This window comes from Gorilla gorilla, chromosome 18 (genome assembly GCF_029281585.2).
Source record: "Gorilla gorilla gorilla isolate KB3781 chromosome 18, NHGRI_mGorGor1-v2.1_pri, whole genome shotgun sequence".
Taxonomy (NCBI): Eukaryota; Metazoa; Chordata; class Mammalia; order Primates; family Hominidae; genus Gorilla; species Gorilla gorilla.
Genome location: NC_073242.2, coordinates 83,982,732 through 84,000,204, shown reverse-complemented (window position 1 = coordinate 84,000,204; position 17,473 = coordinate 83,982,732). Strand labels below are relative to the sequence as shown.

The window sequence follows — 17,473 nt, the reverse complement described above, 5'->3', positions numbered from 1 at the left end:
CTGGGCACACACTTGGGTCTCTCTTCTCCTTCCTCCAGGGTCCAGTCTCTCCCAAACAGCCCGCATCAGTGATCCAGATCTGCATTCTGGGCAGGGCCAGGTTCCCCGGGGCTTGCAGCCTAATTATGGTTTTCCCCTGGTACACTTGAAGGTCTGTGGAACCTTTCAATCCCCACTTTGAAAAAAGTTGCAGTTTGCACCTTTTGACCAAGGCAATGGACAGTTTATTGAGGCTTCTAAAAAGTAATGAGTGGCTCTCATTATGTTAAAATCTCTTTTAATTAAATATTTTGCATTTTACAAAGGCGCCTGCAGTTTCTTTCACTTTTTAAATCTAAGAGTATAACCTGTTTCCTTTCTGTAATACTTTAGCTCATACCCAGCAGAATCAATAGGTGTAAAAAATTAAATTAAAGTTGTATTTTTTAACTATGAAACAGTTTTCGGGGAAACACAAATGTATATATTTATATTACAAAAAAACATTAAATGCCTGTACAGGTGTCTTGATTTCATAATTTACTTCAAAGATATTGAATTATCAATTTAAATACAAAAATGCTACATTAAATATACAGAATAAGATTTAATACAAATCCTTTTTTAATTTTTCTTTTCGGTTGGTTAAGACATTTTTTTGTGTGTGTGGAGATGTTTACATTTTTATGTCATCCATCTCCATAAACTATAAACTTCTGAATAGGAGGGGTAGTTTATTTTCTCTCTCTGTCTCTCTCTCTCGGTGATGGAAAAATAACTGCCAAGGCCATGTTTTTAATAAATTAGAAAAGTCCGGGACCGACGCAGCCCGCGTTAAATGTCGGACATACCTTTCTTCAATTCATAGGGAGAGTCTTTGCACAGGTCTAGCTGAGACTGGCTCCGCAACATTTTCGGGTCTTTAGCCAAAGCGTCCGCTCGGTTCAACACGGTCTGGTTTAATCCATTGAAATGAGACCCCGGACCGGTTGCGGGGCCTGGCCCGGGCCCCGGGTGGCCATGAAGGTGTCCGAAGGAGCCATAGTTCGTGTAGCCGGGATAGAAGGGCGCGGTGTAGTAGAGAGGCCGGGACAGCACCGTCCCGCCTGGAAAAGGACACTGCGCCGAGGGCGAGCGTGACGGCGCCGGGGCCGGCGACGCACGGCTGCCTCCTAGGGCTTGCCCGGCGATGGGCCCGGGACACGGTGGGCATGCAGAGCCCTCGCTCCCGCCGCCCCCGTCCTTGACCTTGTCCGACGATGTGGCGATCTCTGCCAAAGACCACAGTTTGGGCTTGGCGAGCACCGCAGGAGGCGGCGGCGGAGGCGGCGAATGGATAACCGAGGGCCCGCCGGGACCCGGGGGCAGCTCTCCCGCGGCTGGATGCGGGCCGGGCGCCGGCGCTCCGGCGGGGTAGTGAGGGGCCGGGTCCTCCGCCAGCCGCGCCGCCGCTGGCCCAGCTGGGGAGGGCCCGCCGGTGCGGGGGGGGCCCTGCAGCGCGTCGAGGCGGCCCTCCGAGGGCGGCTCCTTAAAATCCGAGTCGCTGAGGCTGCCCTCCGTCTCCTTGCCTGCAGGGGTGGGTGGTCCCTGAAGCCGTTCGCAGCCCGAAGCCGCCTTCTGCTCCGCTCCTCCTGCGGGTGAAACCCAGGCTGTCAGGGGCGCAGAGGCCGCGCGGCGGGACCCGGTTCCCGCCCGCAAAGGCAGGGACCCCTGCCCCCAACCTCCAGGCCCCGTGCGCGCCCCCTCCAGGCCTCTCTTTTCCTTTTTACTCCCGCCCAACACGCCCTTTCCCGTGTCCACCAACCTGCTTCGGGGCCCTCGGGGTCGCCCTTGTCCTCGGGCTTCTGGGGCTCGTCCTCGTCGTTCTTCTCCAGGTCAATGTTCTCCTCCTCTTCCTCGTCCTCGCTGCGGTTCCGCGGCGTCCACGTCATTTTATTCTCTTTCTTGAGGCGCCGGCGCGCGTTGGCGAACCAGGTGGACACCTGGGTGAGGGTCATCTTGGTGATGATGGCCAGCATGATCTTCTCGCCCTTGGTGGGGTAGGGGTTCTTGCGGTGCTCGTTGAGCCAGGCCTTGAGCGTAGCCGTGGCGTCCCTTGTGGCGTTCTTCCGGTACGCTGGGTCCCCGTAAGGGTACGATCCCAGGGGCGCCGCGTAAGGATGGTACCCCAAGGAGCCCGCCATGCCGGGTGTGTGGTCGTAGGGAGAGCCCTGCGGTGGAGACGCAGAGAGGTGAGTGTGGACCGTGGTCTCCACTGCCATCGGAACGACCGAAGCACCCTTTTCCCTGCGCTCCCCGGGGTCTGTGGGTGGACGAGGCCCGCACTCCAGCTTCCTATGGGGCAAGGCTGGCGGGGTTCAGACCTAGGAGCAACTCCTCCCCCTCCTCAGAAGGCAGCGGGGACCTCAATTTCTGGGTCAGGTCCTTCTGGGGCCCCTGAAGCTGTCCCGGCCTCGATGTCACCCCGTAGGCCCCCATCTGCCCGGGCACTTCCGTACCCCGTGCGCAGATCTGGCCACGGCGGCCCGGCCCTCCATGCAGATAGAGGCCTGGGCAACTGAGGCGACTCCGCGCTCGGCGCGGGAGCGGACGCACGTTGGGCTCAAGGGGGGAAAACAAGGGAAGTCAAGGCTCTTTTTTTTCTTTTTTCAACACGCTAACAAATGCAAACAAAAAACTGAGCCATGCCGACGCACTCCCACCCTCCAAAAATACTACCCCAGACCGAAGTTACAACCCGGCCGAAAAATCCCGGATGCACCGCAGCTCGACCGACTTTTCAGAAATTTAATACTCCCAAATCGGATTGCGAAGATAGGATTACGGATTTGCAACATTTTGGAGGACTAATTAAAGGCTAGGCCAAACACATTTACATAGACTTAGCACGCTTCTGCTCAAATTTCGAGTCTATTTCTTTTGAACTACTTTTTCAAAATGGCAAAACCAAAAATATAAAATTTGCAGGGCAGCCCGGAGCTTACGTTTACACCAAATGCTGCTCTTTAATTGCAGCTACCTCTCCCCACAGAACCCCTTCCCGCCAGCTCAGCGATCCGAGCAAGACGCGGCTCTCTTTTCCGAGCAACTCTTGAGTCCAAGGCCTGGGCGAAGCTGGCGGAGACAATCGCCCAAGTTTGAAGGGGCCGCGAAGCTTGGCGGGGGAGGTCGGTGTTGGCGCCTAGGCCCGTGTCCCCCTCCACCCCCGTCCTCCCGCCCGGCCCCTGCTGCCCCTCGCCCGCCGCGGATCCCGCTCACTTACCACGTACGAGGAGAAGGCGGCGGCGGCGGCGGCCGCGGGGTCGGCGCCGTACTGGAGGTGCGAGTTGTAGCCCGGCGAGGGCGCCGTGAAGGCAGTCGAGCCAGCGTAGGGCGAGAACGCGGAGCCCGAAGAAGAGCGGCCGAGCTCATCCGTGCGGGGCCCCGAAATGACGCTGGTGCTGTACGCCGGGCACGAGTAGAGTGCCAGCGAGGCGGACGGCTGGTACAAGTAGCCCTGCGGATAGGACATGGCCACACACGGGCATGGGGCGCGCCGCGCCGCGGCCGCCAACGAGCCGGGCGGCGCCCTGCGAGGGCGAGCGGGCGGGCACCTGGCCTCTGGCTGCCCTGGGCCGCCGCTCCTCTGGCCCCGGCTCCGGGGCTCCGGCCCGCGGCGCCTCCTCGCTGGCTTCCCGCGCGCCTCCGGCTGCGACCGCCGCGCCCGCTCCTCTGCGCGCCTCGCTCGCCCCAGCTGGGCTTTTTTTCCCCTCCCCTCCCCTCCCTTGCTGCTTTCTCTTTTTTCCCCTCGCTCTTTGCACCGGGGGGCTCTGCTTTTGCCTTTGCAAAGGTCCTGCCAAGATGCTAAGTTGGAAATTGAGGATTCTGACGCCTTGTGCGCGCCCGAAGCTCCTCCTTCCCGGGGTGTAGTCGGTGGGAGGACTGGCAGGAGCTTCTGGGCGGCCGCAGCCAACCCGGCCGCCAGGCGCGCCTCGCCCTCTCCCTCTTCCTCCTCGGCTCCCTCTCCCGCTCGCTGGCGCTCCTCTCGCCCCTCCCTAGCGCCCGCCTCCCCTCCGCGGCCCCCCCTCTCACCCCTCCTCTTTGCCTCCCCTTTTCCCCTCCCCGGTCTCTCCCTCTCTCTCGCTTTCTCTCAGACTCTCGAGCGCCGGCCCCAGGATGACAATCACATCCCAGGAGCGCCGATCTCTTCCAACTTTCCTCTTCTGCTAACTCGGGGCCGAGTGGCAGTCCCGACGCACGGCCGGCCTGCAGCGGGTTCCGCCGCCCCGAAGCACAAAGGGAACAAGGCCACAGGCTGTGCGCCGGCGAAGGCTCTGCGCTCTCCTAGCCACAGTAGATCGCGGACTTAGCGGATTTCTTGTTCTTCCGCAGGCTGGGCTCCGAGGCCATTCGTTGCCCACCCCCCTCTGGCGTCTTCCCCAAGCCAGGGGGCCCGGAGAGCCAGCTAGAGATCCGGAATGAAAGTCTCTGGGAGAGCCGATGGATGGCCCGCGCCGAGGGCGCAGGAAGTCGGGAATGACTGCCCCTCTGCGCCGGCAGCAGCAGGTGGGCGAGAGACAGGCCTCAGACGTCTGCACGTCTCCGCCTCGCCTTCCTTTACCGACCCCCCGCCGGACGGCGAGGGAGAAGACACTGGTTCCTGGAACTACCGGGGTAGCCTTTTTCTAGAGTAGGGGTGGTGGGCAAGAACTGCCAGACAGAATCAGCTACACCCGAGGAGGTCTCAGGACCGTCCCCAGCTCCACTCCCACGCCTCGCAGCCTCTTTCTCCCGGTTTTCCCACCGCACGCAGCTCGCACCGCCAAGTCGGTGGTGGTGGAGGGTGCGGGTCCCCTTCCCTTTTGTTTAACTAAGTCGCCTTCCCCTTCGCACGCACTCTCGCATCCGCCCACGCTCCACTGCAAACACTGGGCAGAGCAGTGCCCAACCCAACCACTGTTTGCTCAGTGAGGCGCTGGCGAGGCAAACACACACAACTGAGTCAGAGGCAGAGCCCTTGCCCACGACGGCCACACAGTTAGAATACAAAACAGACCCTCTCCTCTTCTCTCCACCTCCTGCCACCACAAGCCACGGACGCACTCGAACTCTGGGACAGACAGGGGCGCTGGTGAACAAGGACAGAAGATGGCACAGGTTTGGGCACGCCGCGGAAGCTCGGGATATCGGGAACTTCGCATAATGGGGCCACACGCAAGCCGAAGCATAACTATATACAAAGTTTCTCGCATTGACTTTGACGGGCGAGATGTACTTTATTTCGCGAGCTCACACTAACCCACCGCCGCACCGGCACCCGCTCGGTGCTGCCCTCTCGTGCACGCGCGTTGGCTCCTCCCCTCCGTCTGCTCCCCTCTAGGGAGCACCGCCCACCAAGAGGCCTGAGCGGTTCAGACTACATTCTCCGAGAGCCCCTGGGTCCGCCCAGCCCAGTGCCTGACACCTCCTTCACCTATGATTGGGCGCTGGCCTCCCTGGGCTCCGCCCCCTGGTGACGTAACCCCGCTTTCCTCCGAGTCTCGGCGCCAAAGGGGCGGGGCGGGGCGGGGTCTCGATCGCGCTATTGTCATGGAGACGGGAAGCTGGCTGCAGCGGCGGCGGGGACCGTGGGACCGAGGTGGCTGCCAGCCGGCCAATGTCTAAGCGAGGAGGAGCGGCCCAGGCAGCCCGAGCCTGGGGGAGCGCGCAGCCGGCCAGTGGCGGCCTCTTCCCGGGCTCGCAGTAGGCCCGAGTCGTCGCTGGGAGCTCCCGGGAGCAGCGTCCCCGCCCTGCTCCCCTCGCTCCCGCCTCTTGCGGCCCCACGGCCCCTCAGCGCCCGCCCCCGGCTCCGCCCGCCGCAGCCGCAGCCCCTGGCGCTAACGGTCGGTAACGGCCCGCGCGCGCCGCCCGCCGGGGGCTCGCGCCAGCCACGAGGGAGCGTCCGCGGCCCGCGCGGCGGAGGAGAGGTGAGCCCCCGCCCGGGCCAGGCCCTCTGGCCGCGCCGTCCGCCCCTCTAGTCGTGTCCCCTCGTGGGCCGAACGGACGCGGCGGTGCCCCGCGCGCGGCCAGACGTCCCATGGGCTAGGGCTAGGGCCTGGGCCTCGGGCCGCGTCGGCGCCGGACGAGCCTCTCCGGGTGTCGGTGTTCGGGGCGGGCGCGCGTGGGCGTGGCCCCTCTGTCCACGCCTGTTCCCTTCGTCGCCGCGGCCCTCGTCCGGGACACGGCTTTCCGGAGTAGAGCCCTTGGAGGTTTGTGCCACCGAGAACCCGAGTCTGTCACACAGACATCCTCATTACATCATCCTGCTACTCCGGCAGTCCCGCGCTTTCTCCCCCCACCCCGTGGCTTGTTTGTTGGTTGTTTTTTTAATTTTTTTAACCCCTTTTCTTGTACCGTCTTCTTTTTGGTGTCAGGGGCTGGAGAGACTCCTGCAAGATATTGAGGCATTTAGAATGTATGGTTCTGTTGCCGTGGTTGTCACCTCCGCTCTACGTCAAATTTAAGACTCATTTCTTAAGGATGTCTCTATTTTCTGCTTTATTTGCACATTGATGGCTCTGCTGCTCAGCTGGCCACGGCCGCCCGTCGTCTGAGATAGAATTGTGTTAATATGAGAAAGGGAACGGCCGATCATGATTAGCAGGCAGACGGCATGCAGATAGCATCTGGCGGGTTTTCTCCGTTTTTATATGAAAGCGTTCACTTTTTTGCTGGTAAACACGAGGTTTTAACTTTTTATCTGGATAGTGGTGACCATTTGTTTCACTCTCCCCTCCTTTTTACTTCCTATTCATTAGCTTTTCCGTTTGGAAAGCTGCATACTTGTTAGCGGTAGTTTGGTGTCTTGACTCTGAAGCTTTCTCTTCCAGCAGAGGTGGGATCTGTATCCCTCCCATCCTAGGTTACCAAGAAGACTTTTTCTCCCCTTACTTTCTATTGAATTTGTATCTTTCCAAACATTTAAACTTACCCTAGGGATAAGTTTGCTCGGTTGTTTTTGACGTAGGACTATTAAATATTCTCATTTTGAAACTTCCTAAAGGTTTATTGGTTTGTCATGTCTGCACGGATCCAGTTTCGCATAACTCTTAAAATTTAAAGCTTTAAAGTACGATTCGCAATTGTATTGTCAAGACATGGCCCTAGAGCTTGTTCTTCAAGTTTTGGCTGTACAGTTGTCATTGTTTCAGTCAAGTGCAAAAGAGGTTATTCCTGTTTATTTAGTGTTAATAGCTATTTACAGTTAAAACTTTAAAGACTCGTAGAAGTAGGTCTGCTGTATTTTAAAGATCTCATCATTCTTGTGGGAGAGACACAACACCAACACCAGGAAAGGCAACAGATTGCTTCTGTCATATCGCTTTGCTGTTTTGGAGTGTGCTTAAAGGATTATGATTGATAAGGCTGTCTTGCCAGAGAATGTTGACACAGGTGTGCATCGTTATCTTAATTAAGATCCTGAGAAAATGTTGTCTATAAATGGTGACATAAGAAGGGCGGCATATTTTTGTACAGTTTTGCTTTTGGAGAATTTAATTGCACTTGAAACCTGTCTTTGAGCTTCCAGATTTTGTGAGCACTTTGGCAACAGAAGTTTTAGAGAGAAATGATAGTTTAATGTTAAGTGTTCTGGCATGTACTAATACTACTTGTGGCTTTTTGGCAATGCCTGTGTCGGCTTTCTTTGTGCTCTACCTTTGTGGTATAATGGTTTCTAATTTTGAAAGAAAAGCATAAAATAGAGCAGTATTTTATTAAGCAAACACTTATTAGTGTTCAGAATAAGTCTGTAGAGGAGGGCATGCTTAATGTGCAGAAACAGGAATATAATAAGAGGTAAATATATGAGAAATTTATGCTATTTCGTTTTTTTGGAAAAGAAACAGTCTCCTGGGGTGCCTTAATGATCTAAAACAATTTCTTTTTCATATCATTAAATACCTTGATACAATGTTTACGGAATGCCTTGTTTTTATTTCTAAAAATAGAAGAAAACTGTTTTATTTCTTCCAAAATACTGTTCTGTGTGTTTGAATTGATGAGTAAGTGAAGATAGTGCATTTAGTCTCTTACTAGTTTAAGGATCTGAGTCATAACCTGGGTGACCACTAAAATAATATTGCTGTTCTTTACTACAAATCTCGGAATGCAAAAACACTGGCAAGATGGATGCTGTTGATGATATTACTCTTGGCTTACCCAGCACCTAATACCTTTTAACATAAGTATTGCATTAAGATTTTTCCCTCTCTTTGTGGCTTAGGATTTCCTGGAAGCTGGCTGTCTATCAGTGTGTATGTAAGAAGTGTGTATGTTTTTCTTTAATATTAAAAGTCATTGTAGAAAGAGGAAATGAAAGTGGAGGAGACCATAGGCATATGATCGGGAAAGCCAGGTGTAGAGTCACAGCTCATTCTTGACTCCAAGGATAATTAGCTGGTTAGAATTACATGGTAAACTAAAAGAAAGACTTATGTAGATTTGTTTGCTAAAACTAAAACGAGACCATTAATTTTGAGATAATTGCTTTATTTATCTCCCATACCACCCCTAATCAAAATTTTTTTCCCCTCTGGCAGCTATGATGAGCATTCTTATGCTGTTATCCATGTGTTATTTTCAAATTTGATATATTGCATTAAAAGAGATGAAATAGGAATATGAACTAATTATCCATTTTAACGAATAACTCAATAATTATTATTATGTGTATACATTCTAGAAATCTTAGGAAAAAATGTTCTTTAGTTGATAACAGGAAAGTAAATTAAATCATGTAATCCTGAGTGAATTAAATATGCTCTTCAAAATAGATTATGAACATAGCATCGTACTTTGGAATAATGTTTTAACTTTGGGATAGTACAGCCTGTTTTGAGTGGTAGTATTTCATTATCTTTATATATTTCTCTTCAATATCTCTTTTTTGTTGACTCCTATATTTTAACATCTTTTTGGTATATTTGTTAGCTGTTTATAGGGAATAATTTTTCTTAATAGAATAGCAGCTGGTGCAACTCTAAGAACATGTCAAATCTAGGAATTCTTTTTTCCTTTTTCAATAGTGAGTGGTTTGCTTTCATAGCACTGCCCTGAAGTGTGATGCTGAAGGCTTATTTCTGCATAAATCTGCAGTGTTTTTATAGCTGTAGTATACCTAAGCACCAATTTAGCTTAGCAAATTAACTTAGATGCTTCAAAATTGAAAACCAGTATATTCTAATGTAGTTTAAGTCTTTATTAGTAAGGATGCACTTAACATTTGTTCGGGAGAAGAGAATATAATTTTCTCCTGCAGTTATCATTTACGTAATCCATTTTTCTAGACTTTTCTCAGGCTAATGATATTCCATACCTTGATACAGCTTTTATTTGTTTATTTGCCATAATATGGAGTGATACCTTGGAGAAAATTAGATATTTGAATCTAATATCCCAAAAGTATTACTTAGTTTTCTGTGTTTCCTTAAACAGAATCATTTCCATTTTTGGTGCAGGTGTTAAGTGTGATGCTTCCATAATACATTTGGATGTTGTCAGCTAAGTTCACTTCTGAACTAAGGGGTTCCTCCAAATGTTGGCTGAAATTCATCCCAAGGCTCATCTGCAAGTGAGTGTCTGCACACAGTTTGCTTGTATGTGGAGTCGATCCAAAATAGCATCAATGTTGGTTTTACCAAAGTATTTATATTGATAATAGAGGCTAAGTACAAAATGCAGAGAATGTCAGCTACTTGAGGCCTTTGATTATTAAAATTTTTATTAATGCATTAAACAAGAGTACAGTAAATAGATAAATTTTAGGTTCATGAAATAAAACTGAATAATTTATTTTTACTTACTATTTATCATGGAATTACTTTGAATAATTTATTTTTAATGGTATAATTGGACAGTAAAATTTATAAACTCAGTGCTTTTCATAAAAATCAAAGTGAAGGTTGTAATATTTTATACAAATAGAATTATTATTTAAGAGAAATAACCTGTTTATGCCTAATTACAGTTTTTAATCATTTCAGTTACCGATTTCTTTTAAGAATAAATTTAGTGGGAATATCAGTTCCAGTCATGGGTACTAAACTTTTTTAGTGACAGAGGACACACAGGTATGTAAAACTTGTCATTTCTCATCAAACAGAGGCTGCTGAATATAGGCAGGTAAGAAAAGCTATGAGAAAGAATTGTTTTGCAGAATATTTGTCTAGTTGTCAGAGCAAGGAACTGAATTTATTGACACAGAACATTTTATTAAGTAAAAAAATGGTTCTTATAACAAAAAAAAGCTAATTTTACAGAAGGCAGTAGTTAATATAGCCGCCAATAAAATAAATGTTTCTCTGAATACTTTCCGAGGCATTACAGTGATTTTTAACTAATATGAAGTGATATATAATAATTTTAAAGTAACATCCTTGAGTTTTCCTATTATTGATTGCTTATGGAAATTGGGTTTCACGTATGACTGAGAGCTAAAGCATTACAGTGAGTTAGAAAACACAACACAAATGTAAAGAAAATGTTAGGCGGTGAGTAATCTGTTTCCTTTTTGTTTGCCTTTAAGCTTAGTTTTTTGTTTTGTTTTACTTTGTTTTAAACCATGTATAAAATTGTTGAATTTAAAAGATAAGAGGATTAAGTAATTTCTTTTTTCCTCCTAAGGATAAATGTAGGAAAAATCTAAACACATAGGCAGATTGGTTGAGTTTTATATCTGTTATCGGCCACATTTATTAAGATTCGTATTTCATGTATATTAAAGGTATTCACGTGTATTAAAATTCTTATATTTCTTCTATATAAAATAGATGTAGGGGGTTCCCACTCTTGAAAATATGAAGAAAAGATGTCCGTTCAGCAATAATGGGTTATGGTTGATTAATTGAGAAGGTTGTATTAAACGTTCTCTAGTAGAAATGGCTAAGGAGCATGCTTTTTGAGAAATGTATCATCTAGGAAGAAAATCAAATGGAGTATTGGTAATTAAATTGTAATTCCATGAAGGAAGGAAGTGGTGCAAAAGATGAAGCTAACTATTCCTGTTTTTCTTTTTAAGAGTCTACAATTCATAATGGAGCTACTGTACTGGCTATTGGAAGGAGGAGATTCTGAAGATAAGGAGGTAATATTATCTCTTTTAAAAGAATACTTTCCTCTGTAATCCTGAATCTTTATTACATGTAAGAACTTTGTGCAGTAGACAGCAATTTCTTTGAATTTGGTATATGGAAACAATTTTATTTTCCTCTGATAAGTTTTTGAGCCTGCCTCTTCTAGTGCCATGGACTGCATTGGTAGAGCTGAGAAATATCATTTAGCCATACTCAGCACCCTTAAAATAGCTTCTTTCTGAGAATTAGATCTGTGAAGGTGTCCTGCACAGTTCTTGTAGATGTCATTTTAGTTTGTGGTTGACGTGCATGCATTTAGCATGTTGCTTAACCGTCCTCATTTGCCTCCCAGTTCTCTGTTGCCTTCATTTGGGGGGGATGTGTTTTATGCTGGATGATTTACTGCTAGACATGACCAAACTCTGAGTGTTAAGACTTGGTGTTTGGCAGCTAGTTCCAGTGCTCTCCTAAGAAGTAGTTGGGCCCAGCCTGGGGCATTGTAGTGTCCTGGAGGCCGGGAGCTCCTGCACAGGGGTTCTTTTCCTGGTTCAGAGCCTTAGGTGCCTTTCCACTTTTCACGTAATCTTTTCCTAGGTTGGCTTGCTGCTTACTTTGCAGCTGTTGCAGGGATTCACATGGAATGGAGGGCTCCCTTTTATTGTGGATTATTTCTTTGATAATTTACCCATGTGCTTTTTCATTTTCAAAAACCCAGTGGTGTTTAAGAATGAAAGATTCTTGAAGAACAAAAATTGGGTTCAATTTGTATCTATCAGAAAAGATTCTATCCTCTGATGCTATGTAGGCACATTGAATATGCAGGCTAAATTAAAAACAGAGTAAAACGTTTTTATAATACGCCAATTACTATATCTAAGAATGTTTATACAGGCTGAAATTTTGTAATGGTATTTATATCTGTTTTCCTTTTTAAGGAAAATAATATACTTTTCTAGGCATCAAAAATATCTACCCCTTTCACTAATGCTGATGTACCACCTTCCCCCAACCCCCAACGCTAAATTTGACTGGCTTAAAAACATCTGCCCCCTGAACTATATCTGGGGAGGAATATTAATAAAACAATGAAGGACTTCATGGTGTCTAGTTATATAATTAGGAAATTGGTTAGAAACGTGGCTAAAACCAGTTTCTTTCATTAAAAGAACTAGTGTACATTTAAAAACAAAAACCTTCAGGAAAAAGACTCTTTAATCTTTAAGTCAAATAGTATTTTTGGTTAACACAGCAGGAAGGGGAAATATACCAATTTCAGATTCTTTTATTTATGCCTAAGTAGAGGTTGTAAGCAGCTAAGGAAGCGATTAAAATGTAGTCTAGTAAAAAATGGTGCTGATTACTTGGAAAGCAGTTTACATTTGCAAAAAAATTCAGTATTATGACCTTCACCAACTTTTACACATCATATACTTGGGTTATTACTTATGGTATAGCTTGTGTATGGAATGCAAGGGTATTTTCAAATTGACTAGGTCTTGCTGGTCATCTTAAAATATGTTACAATATTACAAAATTGAAATGTAATATTTTTTAATAGAAGGAAAATATAAATTTAATATCTGGGCAATTGAGACCTTTAAACTTACTTTAAAAGTATGATCTTGACGTATATGATACTGTTTTGTCTTTGCTATATTAACAGAATTAGAGGGGTGTTCTGCAGTTCAAATACCTTATATATTCCAAATTTTATTCTCTATAATGGACTTTTAAAATAAAAGGTATATGTGCTTCAAGAGGGCAAAATTTGAATCATGAGCTAATTTGCTAAGCATCAGATTATAGAAAAGCATCCTTGATTAATTTGGAACTGTGAAAGGGGGCGGGTAAAACTGTTTTCTGCAGAAATTTACTAGTGCAGCAACCATTTAAATTAAATGTTTGTTAACATAATAGTGATGGCATTTTCTCCTCCCCCTCCTTGTGGTTTTGTCCAACTAGATGTTACAGTGGCAGTTGCACTGACTGTTAAGTGTTTAAATGATGACACCATTATGTGAAGTGATTTTGAAATGAGAGATTCCAGCCAAGAATTACATCTGCTCCCATCTCCTTCAAATCATACTCTCTGGCAGTACAGATTATGATTGATTTGTTTGTGACAGATTGCAGGAAACAGTCATTGATTTTTCAATATTTTACCTTAAAATTATTTACAGTTGTAACCATGGGGAGGTATTTCCATGGGCTGTCAGCCCCTGAAAGACTAGGATAATATTCCCTGCTCTCTGACAAGACAAATTACCTGTAATGAGTGCAGTAGCTGAAGGGTATACTTTTATTTTAAAATATGTCAATAACCCCAGTGACTAAACGAATATTGATTTAGCATAATGAAGCCTGAGTAATGTGAAAATGAGCTTTTTCAAGGGGTATGGTAAAGTCTTTCTTTTTAGCTGGTTGTAAAAAGCTTTTCATTCTTTTCAGCTAGCTGGTAGGAATACAGAATTTTATAAGCAAACCATCAGGAATGATAGTGTTGTTTCTGATAAGCAACATCCAAATATTTTGACCCTGCTTTTAGTGTTTTTTTTCAAATCTTATTCTGAGTCTTACTTTTAGTCATAGAATAGCTACTGATTTGATGCGGTCTTTAACTAACTTAATATTTTTACAATTTCAATATATTTTGCATTGGAATCTCCAGTAATGAATATTAAAATATATGTACAATCATTTGTAGATGATATCAATTATATTAAGACATTTCAGATGGGCTATTGTAGTATTTAATGTGCCGTATTTTATGGTAGAATAATTCTCAGTCTCTGGACATCAAGATTGCTTTCAGTGGGAATGAAGATTAATTTACTTCAGTCCTAATTTTTTAGGCATCAATGCATGTTTTCATTTTTGTCAGACTTTTACCCTCTTTTAATGTAATTCTCAACTTCTTATGGATTTACTTCCCAATACATAAAATCCTTCAAAACAAGAATGATAATAATTTTCATATTTTTTATAAAAATAAATTTATTTTTAGTCCATCAAGGTGTCTGAAGATTTTCTGCCTAAGTATCTCCATATCTAACTTGATAAGGAAAATTGGATAAACAATGCTGGTAATAGCAGGAAAGTAAGTATTTGAATAAGATGTCAAACTGATATTTCATGTGAACCTAACTCATTTTATGGTAACTAATAATTATCTTATTTAAATCAATAGGTAAAACCTGTTTAGAAATTAAAAATGAGTTACGATTTAAAGAAAATTCAGATGACTCATTGTGAGTGCTAGTTCTCTTGTAGGATGCCACTGGAAATGTTGAAATGAAAAATGTAAGTATATCTTTTGATGGAAAAAAGGATAGTCTCTAGAACACAAAATTACTGTTTTTTTTTTTCTCAGGAGTTTGCGTAAGGGTGTGGCAGATGATTTCTGTCACTTGTCTTAGTTGTGTCCTGCAATAAACTGGATGCTTTATAAAATACTAGACCTGTGATTTCGTATGCTGTAATATTTCATTTCTCCATCACCCCTCCAAATTATTTCTTAGTTTGGAGTAAAATAATAAATGTATTATAGTCAACATCTCTTGACCCCTCTTTAGTTTCAGCTAAACTAAGCATGTGTGTTTGTGTGTTCATTTTTGTAGTTCATGTGGAGAACTATGTGAATTAAATTTAAGAAACATGTAAAGTAGAGGAAATAGTTTTCTGGGGAAATTTTTCCTTTTTGGATATTATGCCTTTTTCCATTGCTTTTCTCTGCTTGAAAGCAAAAAAAAAGTACCCTACCCCTGTTCTCCTTTAGGGAAAAACTATTCCTATAAAGTATTTTTAAATCATGCAAGTCATTGCCTAGGGTTAGCTAAAACATTTCTTTTTAAAAAGGAGAAAATGCCCTGGCTTTAACATTTTCTTGTATTTGTATCTATTAAGATAAACAGTTTACTTTGATACAGTACATACCAATCTACTTAATTTTTTTTCCAGAATTCTTTTTACTATGTTTGGTCTGACCTTTTATGATAACTTAATATGGGAACAAATTAGCATATAATTCTATTTTCCATGTGACCTCAACCAGTTGCAGAATTGTACCACTACTTTGGGGGTTGCAATTTGATAGTTTATGTAGACTATAGCATTAATTGTTCCCAAATGTTCAGTGCATCCTGGTTAATGTGTTATTGAAGGTGTTTTCACGTAAGCAGTTAGAGGAAGCACTTCACCCCTATTACTAAGTTATTAAAATGCCTCCTAAAGGTAGCATTTTAAATTAGTATATATAATTGATTAGTAATTTGTCTTCTCCCAAGCATAAAACAGCATAGCAGAGTTAAGTGTGACCAGTGAAGTATAAGATATTAGGGATTGATGGTGACAATGATCATGGCAACTAAATGGATTTTTTTTTTCTTTTAGATTCAGCCATCGGTCTTTGAAATTTCCTGTGATGTGTTTCACTCTAGATGCAAAGAACATGGAAAAATCAAAGTACTCAAGTGGTTTAAACATGTTTTGGATGTTCCTGTTTATAGACTATAATACTTTTCCAATTAAAATCCTCAGTTGTCACGCAGAAGAAGGTTAAGCTGTATTTGATTGCCAGTTTTACTGAAAATGCTTAGTATTTTACAGTATCACCAAATATATTTTGTTTAGCCAAGGTATAGGAAAAATAAAATAAATTGTATAGTTTGACTTTTTTCTAAAATGTCTTTATTGGATTGAATGAATGTTTATACCTGAAAAAAAAAGGTTCAAAAAAATTCCTTTTTCTATCAGTCATTCTTTTGACAATCAGATATTAAACTAGGTTTAAAATAACTTTCTAATATGACTCATATTTATGGGAGGAAAAAGACTTGAAAGATATTCCTATGTGTACTTTAATTTTCTGTAATAGTCCCTCTGGAATAGAATATCTCTTCCTCAAACAAATCTGTTGGCTCATTTCATATACAAGAAAAAGTTGCCCTAAATGGCAGAGTTTCATCTCTGTAAAGAAGGCTGACATCCACTTCCTTCACAGAATCCCTGCATTTGGGTAATTGAGTAATGATAGATTACCTTGCCATTGGCAAATACCTTGTTGTGGCCTTTGTAGCAGCTATAGGAAGATGGAAGAATTCTTTTGTACAGACAGGTCTCTAGCCTCTTTGGTGTGGACACTGTGAAGGGGTACATCTGGTGAGAAGGAGTGCTTAGGGAAGGAACTGGGAAGGTCCACAAAGGCTGATGATGACAAAGAATCCAAGGGCTATGATGAATTCTTAAGCTTAGATCTCAGAGTCATAAAGTAAATTTATTAGGCTAGAGAGATTTCCTTTTTTATTTTTGATCAAACTTTATTTTTTCAGATTAAGTTCACATGCAGTTGTACAAAATAATACAGAGATCTTTGAACACTACCCAGTTTCTCCTAATAGTAACTTCTTGCAATATACTGTATAGTACAGCATCACAACCTGGATACTGACATTGATGCAGTCAAGATAGAGAACATTTATATCACCAGGAGGATCCCTCATTACCGCCCTTTGATAGCCACCCCTACTTCCAGACCATCTCACTCCTCCCTTAACCCTGGCAACCACTAGCATGTTCTCCATTTCTATAAATTTGCCTTTATAGGAATGTTATATAATTGCAATTAAAGTGTGTAACCTTTTGGGGTTTGACTCACCCAGCATCATTTTCTGGAGATTCAGCTTATATGTGTCAATAGTTTGTTCCCTTTTTTTTAGTTCAGTAGTATTCTGTGGTACGTGTGTACCACATCACTCATCAATTCGGACTTCTGGGTTGTATCTGGTATTTGATTATTACAAATAGAAGTACTATATATATATTCGTGTAGAGGTTTCTGTGTGAACATAAACTTTCATTTTCCTGGGACAGATGCCCACGAGTGAAAATTGTGAGTCATATGGTAATTATGTAGAGTATTTTTTTTTTGAGACGAATTGATTTTGTGTCTGTGAGGGGGGAGGCAAGGAGAGACTCTATTTTTGTAGTGTTTTTAACTAGATTTGTTTATGATTTTAAAACATAAAAATATAAGTTGTAGCCAAATATAAGGAAGGATTTTTCCAGAATCTAGACTTTATTCTTATTTTAGAGAAATACTTTTGAAAAAAATGCTTTATTGGCAAACAATTCCTATGTGAAGGAATAAAAGACACATATACTCTAGGAAAGATGTTGCAAAGCTGACAGGCAACTTTGAGAAAGATGAGGGCAGTTTTCCAGTGTTACTGGAGACTTGACATTCAAAGATGTATTATGATAGTTTCTGAATTGATAGATTCTTTAGCGTTTGTCACTACCCTCAGGCCTGCAGTTTTTATTTGTAGAATTAACTCATCTTTACAATGCTTTGTTGAGTGCTGTTGCAGAAAATGCTCATGTAATTGAATTATATGCAGTTAGGAAAA

At 43.9% G+C, this 17,473-nt stretch overlaps 2 protein-coding genes across 8 annotated transcripts; one reads left to right on the top strand and one right to left on the bottom strand.

Annotated features, from left to right (window-relative positions):
* Positions 1 to 260: 260 nt before the first annotated feature.
* IRX5 (iroquois homeobox 5) lies at positions 261 to 3,494 on the bottom strand. The gene is made up of 3 exons (XM_004057651.5): positions 3,242 to 3,494; positions 1,784 to 2,189; positions 261 to 1,610 (listed from the first exon to the last, which is right to left on the bottom strand). The coding sequence occupies exons 1-3, from the start codon at positions 3,488 to 3,490 to the stop codon at positions 814 to 816; spliced, it is 1,452 nt and encodes a 483-aa protein (XP_004057699.2). The 5' UTR covers positions 3,491 to 3,494; the 3' UTR covers positions 261 to 813.
* Positions 3,495 to 4,112: 618 nt separating this feature from the next.
* Positions 4,113 to 15,737, top strand: LOC101146037 (colorectal neoplasia differentially expressed). Of its 7 annotated transcripts, none has more exons than XR_010131568.1 (7): positions 4,113 to 4,632; positions 5,050 to 5,924; positions 9,456 to 9,568; positions 9,981 to 10,067; positions 11,015 to 11,080; positions 14,074 to 14,166; positions 14,257 to 14,365. XR_010131568.1 is itself a non-coding variant. In XM_019011370.4 (5 exons), the coding sequence occupies exons 2-5, from the start codon at positions 9,533 to 9,535 to the stop codon at positions 15,579 to 15,581; spliced, it is 255 nt and encodes an 84-aa protein (XP_018866915.1). In that variant the 5' UTR covers positions 5,788 to 5,924; positions 9,456 to 9,532; the 3' UTR covers positions 15,582 to 15,737. The 7 variants fall into 7 exon arrangements, 2 of the variants coding, with proteins under 2 accessions (XP_018866915.1, XP_055220646.1); XR_002002971.4 differs by lacking the exon at positions 4,113 to 4,632 and adding an exon at positions 15,459 to 15,495 and having other exon boundaries at positions 5,898 to 5,924; positions 14,257 to 14,369; XR_010131567.1 differs by lacking the exons at positions 4,113 to 4,632; positions 5,050 to 5,924 and adding an exon at positions 6,013 to 6,206.
* Positions 15,738 to 17,473: the final 1,736 nt, after the last annotated feature.

Coding starts and splice junctions, on each gene's coding strand:
- IRX5 (XM_004057651.5), bottom strand. CDS start 3,490: ATGTCCTATCCGCAGGGCTACTTGTACCAGCCGTCCGCCTCGCTGGCA. Junction 2,190..3,241: donor CCGCCTTCTCCTCGTACGTG/GTAAGTGAGCGG, acceptor TCTCCACCGCAG/GGCTCTCCCTACGACCACAC. Junction 1,611..1,783: donor CCCCGAGGGCCCCGAAGCAG/GTTGGTGGACAC, acceptor TTTCACCCGCAG/GAGGAGCGGAGCAGAAGGCG.
- LOC101146037 (XM_019011370.4), top strand. CDS start 9,533: ATGTTGGCTGAAATTCATCCCAAGGCTCATCTGCAA. Junction 9,569..11,014: donor ATCCCAAGGCTCATCTGCAA/GTGAGTGTCTGC, acceptor TTTCTTTTTAAG/AGTCTACAATTCATAATGGA. Junction 14,370..15,458: donor GAAATGTTGAAATGAAAAAT/GTAAGTATATCT, acceptor TTTTTCTTTTAG/ATTCAGCCATCGGTCTTTGA.